This window comes from Sturnus vulgaris, chromosome 19 (genome assembly GCF_052056855.1).
Source record: "Sturnus vulgaris isolate bStuVul1 chromosome 19, bStuVul1.hap1, whole genome shotgun sequence".
Taxonomy (NCBI): Eukaryota; Metazoa; Chordata; class Aves; order Passeriformes; family Sturnidae; genus Sturnus; species Sturnus vulgaris.
The window spans coordinates 11,075,523-11,091,864 of NC_142261.1; the positions used below are offsets into that span (position 1 = coordinate 11,075,523).

General features: G+C 38.6%; 2 protein-coding genes across 3 annotated transcripts in view; one reads left to right on the forward strand and one right to left on the reverse strand.

Moving 5' to 3' along the window:
- Positions 1-10,241, forward strand: part of GNAZ (G protein subunit alpha z) — a 49,945-nt gene extending 39,704 nt beyond the window's left edge. Inside the window, exon 3 of the mRNA XM_014894695.2 lies at positions 8,152-10,241. Within this exon, the coding sequence (XP_014750181.1) occupies positions 8,152-8,496 (345 nt within the window). The 3' untranslated portion in view covers positions 8,497-10,241. The remainder of the gene's footprint in view (positions 1-8,151) is intronic.
- RSPH14 (radial spoke head 14 homolog) overlaps positions 1-16,277 on the reverse strand; it is a 77,063-nt gene extending 60,786 nt beyond the window's left edge. For both annotated transcript variants that reach the window (XM_088176212.1, XM_014894697.2), the window contains exons 1-4: positions 16,244-16,277; positions 15,353-15,801; positions 13,994-14,096; positions 13,694-13,812 (exon numbers count right to left, since the gene is read on the reverse strand). In XM_088176212.1, the coding sequence (XP_088032338.1) occupies positions 13,694-13,812; positions 13,994-14,096; positions 15,353-15,551 (421 nt within the window). In that variant the 5' untranslated portion in view covers positions 15,552-15,801; positions 16,244-16,277. The remainder of the gene's footprint in view (positions 1-13,693; positions 13,813-13,993; positions 14,097-15,352; positions 15,802-16,243) is intronic.
- Between the last annotated feature and the right edge of the window lie 65 nt (positions 16,278-16,342).

A 16,342-nucleotide genomic window follows, 5' to 3' on the forward strand; every position in this document is an offset into this window, starting at 1 on the left:
ATGGCTTTATCAGTTGAGTGAAAATCCTGTATAGATGTAGATTTCACAAAACTCAGCAAATTGTTGCAAAGCTGTGCTAGTCTTCTAGAGAAAACCTAACATCTAATCTGAACCTCCCAAACTTCAATTCATGTTCATTGCTGCTTATTCTTTCCTCTCATACTGCTGGGAGGAGTTCTGTGTCAGCATTACCTCAAGTAATCAAGGCTGTCACCCCTTGGCCTCCTCTTTGCCAGCCCAAACAAGCCCAGTTTCCTCAGCCTCTCCTTGGAGGCTGATGAAGAGTTAAGTTACCTCTTCTGGGTAGATGGAGAGTGGAAATTAGGAAGAAATTATTAACTATGAAGGTGGTGAGGCCTGGCACAGGTTGCCCAGAGAAGCTGTGGATGCCCCATTCCTGGAAGTGTCCCAAGGCCAGGCTGGATGGGGCTCTGAGCACCCAGGTCGAGCAGAATGTCCCTGCCATGGCAGGAGGTGGAACTCGATGATCCTAACGGTCCCTTTCAACTGAAACCATTCTGTAATTCTATCAATGTCTAGACACAGAAGGCTGACAGTGAGCTTAAGGGTCTCAAACAAGGACAGCTGGACTACTTCATGTGTAAAACTGCAATATTTCAGCTATGTGGAATATGTGCTTGAAATGCTCCTTTTGCCCTTGAGCTAAGCAAGTAATCTAAAGACCTGGAAGAAAAATCCCACCCCATCTGAAAACACTGAGTAAGTGTTAAAAGCAAATGAAATGCATTACCAGGAATAGAAAAGCTGGACTGTATTAACATATAAAAAGCTCAATCTAAGGATAAAACATCCAGGCATTTAGAATTGTAATATGGATGTTAATGATACTTTGAATATATTTTCAAGAACTGTGACATTTTAAATGAATATGCTTTTATCAAGAAAACATTTTTAAGATAGATTTTTGCTAACCTCCAGAAATATGCAGTTTGCCTGGGATGCTGCACAATGCTTAAAAAACTCCACCCCCAAAGCAAACACAGGTATTATATGCTGCAAATTTACTTCTTGGAACTACATAAAGATCCTAATTTGTACTCAGGAAATCTTAATCTTCTGGCACTATGAAAGACCCTGGTGAAGTATTTTTATATTCCATTTATGGGATGCTTACCCTTTCAGTATTGCTTGTGCCCCAAAATGATTCACAGAGAAGCAGAGCACATGCACTCATAATGAAGCATCCAGAGGTTTCTGTAGCATAAAACTTTGCTGACTTTGAGGCAGTAAAAGCAGAGTGTTAACAGTTGTTTGCTGAGGAACCAAAACACAGCAAGCCCTCCCTTAAGGAGAAAAATCAAGTTACCAGTCCATGTCATGATTGAAAGCACTGCCCTGGCTGGACACTGTCTGGGAAATGTGCAGGTTTTAACATGCTGGCCCATTGTGACATTCAGTTTCTATTGCCAGCTGCAGCAGCATTACTTTTGCCAATCTATCCCTATTAGTGCTTCCCAGAAACGTTGACTTGTGTGGCTGTTCTGTCAGGTATAGGACCAATATTGACTGTCCTGTATTTCTATTCTCTTGAACATACCTTTTTCTAGAACTTTCCTCTGGATTTGTAATTCTCTTATGGGTAGTGATAAATATAACACCTATCACATGCCCATTTTGTGACATCTAAATATAATTTTCCTGTACTTCAGCTTACTTAAAATATATGTATAGCGGGTCACAAGAAATAAATCACTCTGTATTTCTCCACTTCTATTTTGCCCCTTTTCTTGTTTGTGGAACAATACCCTGGTCAGACATACAGGAGTAGCCTTTATCTGGATATTCTAGCATTTCTGTGGAATGATGAATGTCCCACCCTTTCTGATCCTTGAACTCAGTAACCTTTTCTACTGTTCTTCTAAGAGTTTTCTATACATCCTTTCGATAAGTTCCCTTTAATTTATAGGTCCTAGCAGAAGCACTGGTTGTCCTGCTCCTTTGCTTGGAAATCCCCTGGCTCAAAAATCTAATCCTCCAGTCAGGAAATTTAATCAAACTTCTTTCTCAGCTCACCTTCCTTTACTTCAACCATAGCTTGTCAGACTGTACTTAGTAGGATTAGCAAATCTGCATTGTTCCTGATCTAGGAATATAAAATAGTTTTGATAGCTAGTATTAAAGATTGCTTTACCCCAGTGTGTCACACGTATGTAACAACCACATACCAGTGTTTAACTGAGCATGCACTCCTGAGACATGACCTTCTGTTTCAGGACTGAAAAGTTTCTGGGATCAATTTTCAAAGACAAATGTGCAGGACTCTGTTAAAGTAATACTCCCAATTAAATCTGCTTTGTTTGGTTTAGTCCACAGTAAGCCTTAGTAACACTGCAGGGTTTTCCCAGTCACAGAGAACATACATGGTAAAATATTCATTATGTTGTTCATTGTCATCCTATACAATAGCCAAGCCTAAAGGTCCTTTTGTAATTCTCATTCATACTGCCAGGTTCAGTTATCATCTACAGAGTTCTGTGTAAAGACAATAGCAATATTCAACAGGAAACCATCATGGGAGATAGTATGCTGCACTACCACTTTATAAGGTTTATTTTCCCTTGCTTCTCCAAAAAAGAGGTATCAAATACTGACTACTGCCTCCTCTACCATGTACAAACTGCAATATGAACAATTACAGGACATTATCTTTAAAATAAAGAATTAATTTGGTAGGGTATAAATTTTGTTTGCTAATATATCATTTCCTCCTGATTTGAGAATAAAACTGATTAAAAAAACCTCAAACCAAATTTGTTTCATGCTTAATAAATTTTTTTGCCCTTACAGTATAAATAGATATCTCCCTATCAAAATCACACAAGATTTCTTCAGGGCTCCACTTCATAATACATATGCTTCTCAGCCTTCTATAAGCTCATTTCATAGTAGAGATTCAATATTCCTACAATATAAAACCTTTTACCATCCCTTTCAATTTCCCTTCATTGTGCTGGCATAAACTAACATGCTATGTTAGGTTTTCACCTTTCTACACTTCACACTCCTCATATATACAGGGACACTGAAAGGCCTTTTGGTAGGAAGGACATAAATAGATGGCATGTGAATGTATATATCTGTATGATGGGTGCTGTATTGACATAGCTGCTTTTAATTATCCTCAGCTCCTTCCTGTTTTGTTTACAAAGTGACTGGTCAGGATTTCCTGCAGTGGTTTCAGACCAATGTAACAAATTGTTTGGGTGATGGGATAATGAGTTTGTCTGCTGGCAGAACAAGTTAAGCTGCTAAGAGACTTAAGAACACTTCTTAGTGAATTCACAGTGGGACTTAGTCTTCTATGTCACCTCTTCTAATTCTGACAGTTTAGAATTCCAACATTTTCCAGGAAAACTTTGGGCTCCTAGGATTGGGAAGAAAAGGTTCAGAAATCGAAACAATTTTGCCTATTGCTTACCCCAGCCCTTCTGGGAGATGCCAAGGCTAGAAACAGGTATATACAGGACAACCCAGGTAAAGTGTTTTATCTCAGTTTAATTCTACCTCAGTGGGGTTCTTAATTTCTTTGAGAGGTATTGGATTAAGTCTATTTACTTCTTTCCAACAGAAAGTTTCTTCTTTTTGATTTTTAGTTGAAAGGAATTTTTAAAAACTCATTAAATTATTGTAGTTTTTTCCATTTAGTCCAGCAGCCACCTGAGCATATACATTCATGTAGAAGCCTTCTTGCTTTGAACAAAAGATGAATCATACAATAGTTTTGTATGCTTCTCTTATCCAGCACTCAGTCAGGACTGCCTGACTGCTACACAGAAAGGACATTTCAACTTGCATTCATAGTCTTTTCAACAAGAAAGGAGTATCTCTCTTTATTTACCCAAGCTATCTTGCTTTCTGTATTTTTGTTTGTGAAATTATTCTGCTTTCTCTTTGCCTTTACTCAAGCATAGTTTGAATTCCTGAACTGCTTTGACTATGAGTGTCCTGGGCAATGATATTTCCTTCATTTATTTTGTAGACTGTCCTTATTTCAGAATGGATTCTTTTTTTTTTTTTGTCTATTAACCTTAAGGAAAAACATCCAACTGATTCAATTATCTTTTTACCCCACTACCCCTTCTTCAAATACTTTAGCTCCATCTGCTTTCTTCAGAAGATCTAAGTCATGGATCTCTAAAGAAGATATTTGAAACAGAGAGTTTCATGCCATTTTGTGAAATAGATCACAGCTACCAGCATATGCTAAATGTCAGCCACTATTGCAAGGAAAGCCTCTACAGGAAAATGGCAACAGCTTCCACTGGTTTTTCCATCATTTACTGACATTTAAAGATTTTCTAACTTCTCTAGAAAGCACTACTACTATTCCTGCACAAATTTTATTCATTATTGTTTATGGTTTACACAAGATAAATTTTACTTGGTTTATTTAAGGTTTTCAAATCCCCAACTGCCTACCAGCTTTAAAATAATGATGATGAAGGAGATGTAATGATTGAGAGATGTTCTTAAGCTTTTAATACAAATGACAATTAATTCCCTTATTTGTGATAGTTTCTCCCTTCATAATTTTTCGTTTTTAATTTCAAAGCTCTCCAGCTGTGACTAGAAAGCTTTAATGTGAAAGCTGTAAGGAGATACTACATTACAATTTGGCTCCATTTAGCAACTCTGTTCTTTTAATTACTTGCTGTCTTGATAACTGGGTCTTCCCTTTTGAAAACACTTACCTGTTCAGAACTCTTTCCTGCTAAGCACACCTGTACTGTTCCAGAGGATGACCAGAGATGTTTGTATGTCTGCAAGTATTGGAGGCACAGAAGCAGCCATCTGTTCCTTAGAGTGTTCTTTCCCTTAAGCAACCAATTCCTTGTTCTTATGCTCAAAGAAGAATTTGCAATTAGCCCCCAACAAGGCCATCTGGGTAAGGCATTGGCATTATCTTTCTTATACCCCAGTTTGTGTATAATTATAAAATTACAGCAGCACATTTTTTTCTGACCACCTGGCTCTATAATCCCTTCAGGATTCCAGAACTGGAAAAGACACTGCAGAGAAGAATGCCTATCATTATTTTATTATGTTTTATTACACCTTTGGGAGTCATACAAGAATTTATTCTATTTTTATTATAATAAGCCATAACCCTCTCAAGTTCACTTTCCCTATGATATGTAAGGTAGTTTTAAAATATTGCCACAAGCAGAAATGAGCCTGTTATGCTGGGAGTATGTGAGTGGATATACCATGTATTTTTAGTGTCAGCCTTGACCTTAGAACTGTGGATATATCACTTAAGATATTGCAAGAAATCATGTGGGATGAGGAGATGGAGCAGTACTGGGGAGGACTCAGGCGTGCTGTTGGGTCTGGCCCTGCCAATCTGTGTGTGCTGGGACCCAGAAACCTCCCTGTGCTGGGCTGATCCTCCAGCATGGGCAGCAAGGGAGGAGGAGATTCTGCTCCTCTGCCTCACTCAGCTGAGAATCCACCTGCAGAGCTGTCCCAGCACAGGGAGAACACTGAGCAGTTAGAGGCAGTCCAGAGGAGGGCCACCAAGTTGATTAGTAGAGCACCTCTCCTATAAGGAAAGGCTGAGAAAATTTAGATTGTTCATCCTGGAGAAGACAAGGGTTAGGGGTGACCTCATTGTAGCCTTCCAGTACATGAAAGGAACCTACAAGAAGGATGGAGAGAGACTAAATACAAAGAGCCTGCAGTGACAGGACAAGGGGGAATGGTTTCAAACTGAAGGACAGTAGATTGAGATTAGGTATTAATAAGAAACACTTCCCTGTGACAGTGGTGAGGCAGTGGTACAGGTAGCCCAGAGAATCTTTGGATGCCCAGTCCCTGGAACTTCATGGCCAGGCTGGGTGAGAATGGAAGGTGTCCATGACCATGGCAGGAGATTTGGAACTAGATGGTATTTAAGGTCCCTTCCAGCCCAAACCCCTGTATGATTCTAAGATTTGAAGATTTGAGTTTTCCTTTCTGATACATTTTCTCATTGTTCAGTGATATATTTTCTTTCTTTGGCTATTAAAATCATGACTTGGATTTGGGGGGTTCATTTCCCAAGGTATATCACACATTAATACCATGAAAGCACAGCCTGGCACTGACATAATATCACCTGCATCTTTGTTGGAAAGGACTCTTGGTTGGCTTACTTGCTTTTTAACGAAAAGAAATTGCATTCAGTTTAGTTAAGGATATTATGACTTTCAGATATCCAGAGCCAATATTATAATATTACATCGAAGAAGAAATTTCTTAGGTGTCAAGATCAACAATTTACTAATATTATCTTTACATCACACAAGAGATCACCAAGTTTACAATAATTTAAAAACTGTCTGTCCTCTTGTATATGTTCATAACATCTCCCAGTTTATGGAAGGGTTTTGTCCTTGGATTACAGATTCCAATGGAGGATTTGGCAGTAGAGCAACAGTTATGATTCACTACAAAATACCCTAATGAACACAAACCTCTTAAAATGCAGTATCTTGTTGGTTTGATTGCTCTAAGAATTGGCCAAAACCCTCTATGAGCTCCAAAAGATTTTTTTCCAGTAGAAAAAGAATTTTGACTGAGATACAAATGTCTTGCTTGGTTATTATCAGCTACAAAATCAGGAAAGGAAATCCTGAGTATTTGAAAACAGATCTGTGATGTTTTAGGGGATTATCTGTTGTGTTAGTATTTGCACTGTGAAAAGAAATGCTCAAACATATTTTTAAAGCTATGTTTTTACACCTATAAACCTGTGTATATATAAAGTAGGCTGGAGTGTCAGGTGATCCCAGCTCACAATGGAAGAAGTAAACAAACAGCCCCCAAATCAGAAGTGTCTGACTGAGCTCGTGTTTCAGTGTGCCTCAAGAGGCTGGTGAGTCAGCCCTGGCCCTGCCTGAGCCAGCCTTAGCGCTCCGGGCCTTTGGGACTGACCAGCAACTGCCACCAGCCTTGGGCTCCACTGTAAACACAGAGCTAAAGCACTGCCCTCATGGAACTGGGAGAGCACAGGATGCAACTCTGACCAAGTCAATCCTTAGCAAATGAAAAGGGGAATAACACAAAGTGAGGAAAGTATAAGAGGTAATCTGAAAAGCTTATGTAAACCACTCTGCTCCTATTTCAGCAACTATGCATTTTTAAGGGGCAGTTTCTTCAGTATAAAGCTTTAGTGTAACAATAGTGACTGTTACAGATTTCCTTTGAAATAATAACAATACACTAGATTTCATTTCCAAATAAAACCAAATAAAAAGTAATTTTTAAAATAAATTATAATTTAATATTAATTTTTGTGTAATAAACAGTGCATGATTATTTTCTCTTCCTCTCACCAGGTCACTCTAGTGAAGTCAAGGAAATTGCACTGGACACAACAGATACAAATTTCAGGAGAATTAAGCCCAAAATACTTTATTTCTATTAAAAGCCAAGGTCATCCTCTTGCCTCCACTGTTTGTTCCTTCCAAACTAGAGAACTGGCCAGAATACTTCACAGTTAAACAACAAAAATGCCCAGACTAATTATTTTCGTCCCCTCTGAACACAAGCCAGACAAATGGAACACATACATATTTGCAAATTTTCTTGTAAACCAAATATACCCTTGGTTTTTGATATCCCAAATCCCTGCTGTTCACTTACCCTGGATCACTCCCATGACTCATGCTGTATGCATAACATTTTCTGAAACCTAAACACGCTGGAAAATATTGACCTTGCCAAAAATGTCTGATTAAGACATTTTCTATATCTACTTTTGACAATACTTGAGTGATATTTCTTTTAATAATCTATAATATTTTCTATTCAAAACGTTACATCTATTTACACCTATTTATAGGTGTGAACCAAGTAATAAACACAGCCTCCCAAGAGCCTGGTACCATGGACAGCTCCAGCTACGTCACTATAAGTGTCCCAGGGCAGCAATACCTCAGGAACATTCCAGACAGACACTGATTTTTAATGGACCTCTCTTCTCTCAGTCTATAGCAGCATTGGATTTTAATTCCCAAACATAATTGTGGTGGTCATGCTCAATTGTTCATAAACGGAGTTTCCCTGCTCAGGGCAGCAGACAGAGCTGTGTGCTTTCACACTTCTGCTGGAACACTGTTGCTGACACTGTTGTTTCCTCTCCTACAGAGTCGAATGGCAGAAAGTTTGCGTCTGTTTGATTCCATCTGCAACAACAACTGGTTTATCAACACTTCCCTCATCCTTTTTTTGAATAAGAAAGATCTGCTGGCAGAAAAAATCCGACGCATTCCCTTAACAGTGTGCTTTCCTGAATACAAAGGCCAAAACACTTACGAGGAGGCAGCAGTCTACATCCAACGCCAGTTTGAGGACTTGAATCGCAACAAGGAGACCAAGGAGATCTACTCACACTTCACCTGTGCCACTGATACCAGTAACATACAATTTGTGTTTGATGCAGTGACAGATGTCATCATTCAGAACAATCTCAAATACATTGGCCTCTGCTAAGAATCCTTGGGTTTAATCTGTTTTCCTGGAGTGATAAAAAAGTGGCTAACCTCTTCCACTTCCAGTGGAAAGAAATTGGGCAATGCTTAATAGCCCGAGGAGAGAAAAGGGGAAATCTGATATATGAACACAGTTCCTCCTATGCCCCCTTAACCTGCTATGCCATTTTCCCCAAACATATGTTCTGGAGAGTGAGTCCCTCCTCTCCAAGAAAACCAAACACCCCCAGTGAAAAAAAAAACCCAACCAAAAACTCAAAAACCCCAAACAAAAACAAAATAAGAAATTGAGGCCTGACTCTGTGGAGATGTTTCACCACAGTCACTGCACTTTTATTCCATTTGTTTCTTTCCATTTCCTACAGTGGGAGTGTTATCATGTTCTGTGTAAGAAATGACTCTTCATCCAGTTGTCCTAAAATTTTATTGACATAAAAATATAAATCTGGTGTGTGACAGATGAACTTGTTTGCAGGGTGTGGAGCAGAATGCTTGTATTGGGGAGGAAAGCTAGTTCAAACCAGAAGCTACTGAATGAGAGAGTTTAAGCAAAATACTACTTAAATTTGTAGAGAGTGGGCATGCACCCACAGTATTGGTATCCACAGTCAAGAGTATGTACACATCCATCATGTATGCACATGCACATGACTCTCAGCATATACTGTGTACACACCTCTGCTTTACTTTACTGTTTCTCATGGACACCTTGCCTGTTAAAGGAATTGTTGGTGCGCAACTGTTTTGTGATTTCCAAACTGACTAGCAGCTCCTTCTGCTCTTTATGGCTTCAAATATGCAGCAAAACTACATGAAATGAATCTTTGAATAGGCCAAATTAAGGTCGGTGTTTCTTCTACTGATAAGGAGTTTTATACATCAAAACAGTCTTCTTTTACATCTTTTTTTTGCCAAATCTTGTGGTGTTTCATGAAAAACCAAATTATATTTAAGAAGTAGGTTAGTGTTCCTTTTTTAATACAGATTAAAAACACAAATCACAAAGCAATTTTTAAAATTATTGTTGTAGTGTCTGGATTGCTGAATGTGAAAGTTGCCAACGGACAATTCTGTTCCACTGCTCCAAATACCTTCTGGGTATTGTAATATTGTAACAGATTTCCCAAGAAGCAGGAGCCATGGAGATTGTGTAGTATATAGCCTCCAAAGTCTTTTTTTGTTGGTTTTTAAAATTATTTTTAAAATGTGATGTGTTATTAGAAGGTTAAAGATGAGCGATATGAACAATAACTAAATGTCTTGATATTTCAATTTAATAATTTAAATTATTTACAGTTTAGTGAAGTTAAGGAAACTGAAGAGATGCAATCCTCAGCTTCAGGTTTCATCTCATAAAGAAACACTACTGGATGGAGTAACATTCCGGCAAAAGTTTGAATGCATAAGAAGCTCTGTGGGACTATACTGGAAAATCTCATATGGATCATATAGACCTAAGTCTTTGTTCAGTTGGTTCTTTCCCCTGCCATAGAAAAGACTTCTTAAAGACTTCAGTGTAAAGTTGGTGTGTAAATATATGTTTGATAACTGTAAAGCACATACGTACACAGAGACACAGACACACATGCACACTGGAAAATCACCTTCTACTTTTGTTCCCCTTATGTACTATGATTAGTGCAAGAAATCTCAGCCAAGGGCTCTAAGAAAATTAAAACAAAATGGTTAATAACATCAACATTTAAATTGTCCACTTCAAAAATAAATAATTCAAATGATACTGAATGTGCCTGTAGTGTGTTCATTAAGTAGTGTTACGACAGTCACTTAAATGTATAATGCCTGTGAAGTTTTCTTCTAATCTGCTGAATTTTGAACAAGATATTTTATGCCTGTACTGAAGACATGGGGTCCCTTTAAGCATTCCCTGCCAACCATTACACCTGAAGAGTAGAGGCAAAGAAGCCAATGAGGCTGTGCCTTCAAGGTATAAAATATCTGTCATGGCATACAGAGAATTTTTAGCTCTCAGTTGTAGTGAGGAAGTACTGCTGCCTGCTTGGGATATTTGCACTCAGGCTGCTTGGCTTGGTGAGTTTACTAAATCTGTATACAGTAATTGCTAGTACAAGTTCCTCTAAACTTTGTTTACTAATAAATTGCTATAATTTACCTGGGAAATTGTGCAATATTTCCAGTTTAATTTGCTTTTAACATGCAATATCTAATTATTAGCTGGTTGAATTGTGGAAAAGGTGGGAAGTGAGTCAGGGCTCCCTCTTCTAATGTATGGTGTATTAGGTGTTATGTCTCCTTCACCTCTTTCCTTCAATGGGCTGTGGCCATTTCAGATTAGTGAAAGAAGTGACAAGAAAACACCAGCATTCATTACAGCATAGCTCTGACGTAAGAAAGCTGGATAAAACCAAAAGTGTAGTCAATTATCAGGAAGGTAACAGACACTTATTATGAAAAACCAAATATTTATTCAACTAAGAAGGTCTTTCTACCATAAGTATTAGAGATGATGAAGTGGAGAACCTAGGACATTTTAACAAAGCCCTAAGGAGATTTCTAAAGGAAAGCAGCCAGTCCCATTCCTCATTGAGTGAAAGACATCTTGGAAAGGAGAAAAGAAAGTGAAGCACCACCTGTGCTCCTACTCGACTTAAAATCAGAGGCATGGGAAGTAAATAATTACATTTAAATAATCAAGTCACATAATCATGTTATCTGAATAGCAATTTCTTGCTATTAGCTCTCTAATAATTGAATTACTATGATGTTTTTGATTTTAGTATTCCGAGTAATTCATGGTTACTCTGTTTTCTCTCTGAAGAATTCAAGATGTTAAAATAAATTATGTTTTATACAGAGTTTTCTGTACAAACAATTCTGATTGTATAAGAAAACTGAGGCATAGCGAAGTTAGAACTAAAAAGTCTGTTGGCTGAAGACAGGTGCTGAAATGAAATCCCTTGACTCTTAGTCATCCACCTGGATAAATCATGCAATTAAATTTGCATCTATTTTCTCAGTTCTCAGGTTTATCAGTGATGCAGTGCACTGCCACCTGAAAGAGCTGCATTAATACAGCTGGGATTTCACTTCACCTGGGCAACAATGACATTCACAGAAGAGATGTCCCATCTGCTGCAGTAAGAATGCCATCTGTCTTTTCAGCATTTGCACTCCACACAGCAAAACAAGTTTTGAAGGGAAAAAAGTATCCTAAAAGATTCCTTATCCACACATTCAATTGGTTATGATTTTTCAAGGGTGAAAGAGTGGAGCAGTGTAGAAGAAATATTATCTCCTGGGCTCTTCCCTAACAGAGGTTCTGGCAAGCTTAAAAATCCATTGCCCCATCCATTCCACCTCAGTCTTTACCTGAAAGGATTAAGCACCCATAAATGACAGGACTGGTAATGGGTAAGAATTATTAAACCTTTCCAGTGTTAGCCATATCATAATGAAAGAGATTTTTCCCAAGAGCAATTTTTGCCGTTGCTATTTCCGAGGTCATTTATCATTGCATAACACCCTTTCACTAACATTATCAGGTATTATATATGTCAACTAATTGTTTTTACAAAGAGAGGAATTTTTGCTATTAATTTCTTTGATGTTCCTAATTTTCTCCTACTGCTGGCCCTTCCTCCTCCTCTATCCTCTACTGAACACATACACCTATCTATTTTTGTCGTTCTTCTGCCCATTAATTATTTTCACTAAGTTGTTGTTTCTTATGGAAATGTTACTCCTCAGTATTCTCTCAGGTTTTGTGTATTCTCCCACCTTTTAGTTTTCAACTATCCCACAGTTTCTGGAAGATACTGGTACTCATCCTTAAATTTAGGAATCAAAAATACTCTGTAAGTGGATTTGCTCAAAATAACCATATTTTCCTAAATTACTCCTGTTTGGAGAAAGACCAGGTGGCCTGGCTTAGAGCTAGCTGGAGTCACTGACCACTTCCCAGTTAAAACAGCTACACTTCATGCCAAGGGCATGCACAGCTTCTGCTCCTTTTTGTCTAGCACAGAACACATTGCTTTATTGGCCCTGCAAATTACCTCAGCTCTAGAGAGCAGAACACATGGAGCTGTGGAGCGCTGCAGCAGTTGCTGACCTCCTCCAGCTGACCCAAGGTACATCCTATCTCATCATCTGGATGTGAGGTGTAGAAGTGAATGCAAAGAGAAAGACAGGCAGTTTCTTGGCTAGCTGAAAAGGGCTGAATTACCAAGCAAAGACTGTTTCTGTATCTGTAATATGTCAAGTGAATTATGTCAGGCCTTGTGATTCTTACTACTTACTGGAAAATATTTGTGGTTAACCCTGATTCTTCCCCCAAATTGTTTCATAGCAAAAAGTTTTGCACCTCTTGTTTTTCTTTTAAGTAGCCCTCTGTATGTGAGTCCATTCTACACTGACACAATTCTGCTCCAGGATTTATCTTCCAGCCCTTAAATACAGGCATGTATATTGTCATAGCCACATTATATTTTTATCTAAATAAACAGTAGACATGACTCAAGAAAACACCTTTTCCAAGAGTAATGACTCAGAGCTGCTTTACAGACTTTTCCATACTGATATTCACAAAGTTGGTTAGCCCAACATATTAATGTCCTTCATATGAATGGAATTATTGAAGATTTTAAAAAGGATTACTTGCATGTAAAATGACAGCTTTAGATTTTTTAGAATTCATGTACAGTTAGTAAGGCTCTAAGCATTCATTTAATTGTTTTTTAAGCATCAGTAATGAAACTGAATTTCTCAGACATTAATTTCTCTCTATGCATTTAAACAGTATGGCCTTTAAATGGATAATTTCTACTGAAATTTTAATTTTAAAATTATAATTTTGATCAACTGGAAGAGAAGTTTAAGACTAATGTTCAAATTAAAACACTTATGAAACTAATGCACTGTGATGAACACCTGGTCCACACCTTGAACAGAAAGGACAAAGTGAAATTTTAATGCAAGATTCTGAAATACCAATTCAAGCATGCAGTGCAGTGTATCCTGAGTAGGTATCCTTAACTTGCATAAGACCTAAGAAAGTTAACTAAGGAAAATGAAGATAAGCAGAAATAGACAAGGTACTGTTTTAAAATAAGAGTTTCAAGGGAAACAGAATAAATTAAATCTGGAGCATAGGTGAATTCACCTGATTTCCTCTCTGTGTTGTCTAGTTGAATACTTAACTGCTTAAAACTTCCTACCTTCAGGTAATTTTGCCAGCCTGTCAAAAATCTGATGGGTGTTCTTCCGACAGATGTCTACTGGATCATCCAGGAGCCCAGTGAGGGCAGAAATGACTCCACTTCGTATTAGCCCTTCCCTAAAAACAGCAATGGAGGACAGATTTAGCACAGTATAATAAAACTTTGTACGTATTTGAGATATTTAATCTTAACTCTTCTTTACGCTGCATCTGTCTGACAAAACTTAGGAACTCTGTTCTTATTTCTCAGTGAAACATCACTCCCACATGGTTCAGTAAACTCTGGAATTGCACCTACCTGCCAATACTGTGCAAAGCCATTATAGAGAGAACTTCTGTTGTTTTTTGCCGGACAGTTTGATCTTGATGCACCAGCAAATTCTTCAGGCTGTCCAAGAATCCTAGGAGACATCAGAGTTCATCTTCACATTTCTTATCTCCAACATTAATTTGAAATAGCAATATTCATCATTTATGTCACAATTTGAAGTGCCTCAGAATTTTCAGCTTGTCCTGACAGTGAAATTCTCATTGTCATATCTCAAGTAAGGAACTTTCAAATTTCAAGGCCTACTGCCAAAAATGTCATGCTACAAACAAGCTCCTGACTCCTTATCAAGTTAAATCCTAATCCTGCAAATATAAAGTGACATAACTCTAAAAATAAGTAAGTAGAGCTATTGATGTCTTTAGAAAAGCATGTTTTTGCAGGATTGACACTCTCTTGTCTTTTTTGAACAGAAATAAATGTGGTGAACCATTTATGATTGTATATGCACATATGGCACTGACCAAAGCCAAAAAACCTAACAACCCCAAAGTAACAACAATCTCACATTGCTTTGGCAATCAAACTGTTTATCAAACACTAACTTAATAAATTTTGAACATTACTCTCTTTCATGAGAGGAAAAAAATACAAAGGAAGTACATGGAGAAAAAAGCAGTAGCAAAAAAGTGGGGTTTTTCTGTGTTACATAATGAGCTCTGTAGATAAACCACAGACTGCTAAAAACTGCAAAAATAAGCTTGTGGTTAGGGGTTTTTTCCTCCCCCAAAATCAAAACTCAGGATTCTTCCAGGCTTTTGAAATAAGTGGTGGCCAGATGTGGTTTTGATGAGTATGATAAATTTGCTCACATTTCTTTCTTTTCTAATTTCTCATTAAGTTCCAGGCAAGTGGGTGTTGATGGTGATGGAGTTCTAACTTTGAACTAATTAAGAGGGGTTTTTTTTAATAAGCCTATGTTAGGAATTAGATAAAAACAGAATAAAGTCTGGGGACATGGTTTAGTGGTGATCATGGTAGGGCAGAGTTAACAGTTGAACTGGATTACCTTAGAGGTCTTTCCCAACTTCAACAATTCTATGATTCTATGGAAAGAGAGATCCTGCAGTACTTTTGTATTTAGGGGTAGATAAAACTTACAGTGACCCATTGATGAATCTTAAAGTGCTGACAATTCTTATAATAACTGTCACGTATATGTTATTATAATATTTTTTACCTTTCTAAGGTAAAACAAACAGGAATTTTTTCCGAGGCGTCTTGCATCATCAAAGATATTGTAAGGAAAAAGTAAAAGAAGAAAGTAGAATGGGGTTCCCCCCTCAGCCGGCCCCAGTGTGTCAGAGCTAGTGAGAACAGATCACTTACCCAGTGCTATTGCCTGGTAGACTTTTTCTGGATCGTGGACCAGATCGCAGAGAGCCATCAGCGCCCGCTGCTGTGTCAGCAGCTCGGGAGCCTGCAGCTCCTCGTTCAGTTTAGGAAGGGCTCTCCTCCCAAAGGCCACAGCAGCTTTGGTGGGGTCTATATCAGGGGGGAGGTAGGCTGAGATACGAGGTGTTGCCATGCCGAATCTTCCTGAGAAAGATTCTCCCTATCCCTAAAAATACTCTAAAATGGCTGTACTTGGTGACTGGGCAGATAATGTACCACGAAGACACCTACTGACTTTAAACTGTGCCCTGTGTCCCCAAGGAGCTCTTTTAGCAAACATACACTGTCAGGAAGCTGAGAAAGAGGCTGGAATCGTGCATCATCAGCACTAACGTGTGCTCATCTGCTGAATTGTCTTAATCTGGTTTAATTCTCTCTGAACACTGTAAAGAAAAAAGAGAGAGAGAAAGAAAGCTTGACATTTCAAGGAAGGATGCTCCTTGAGGGAATGCTTTCTAAAGGGTTCAAGTGAAGAGGCCCAATGCCCAGAATTGGAGGAGGCTTAAAATAATAAAATTAAAGCAAAGGAAAACAAAATACCTCTTTTTTTCCCAAAGAAGAAAAGCATTTGTTAAAGGGATCTGGTTGAAACCTGCCCTCAGAATTCGGTAACGTTTGATAGAATACGTGAGGGCTTCCCCCCCCCGCCCCCGCGCGCCCTTCCCTCAGTACAGAAAGCGCCTCAGCTGACTGAACACTACGACCGCCAATACTGAAAACTGCTAACAACAAAACCAAAAGTTAAAACAGTCTCTAAACGACTCCACTTCTCACTTCAAAGCAAACGAAACAGACTAAATAATCGAAGGCGCCGTGTGCCATTACCGCGCCCCGGCTGCCGCCCCTCAGCGCCGGCCGGCCCGCAGCGCGCGCGTGCCCCGGTTGCCACAGCGCCCGCTGTTTGCGTACGCGCCTCTTCGTGAA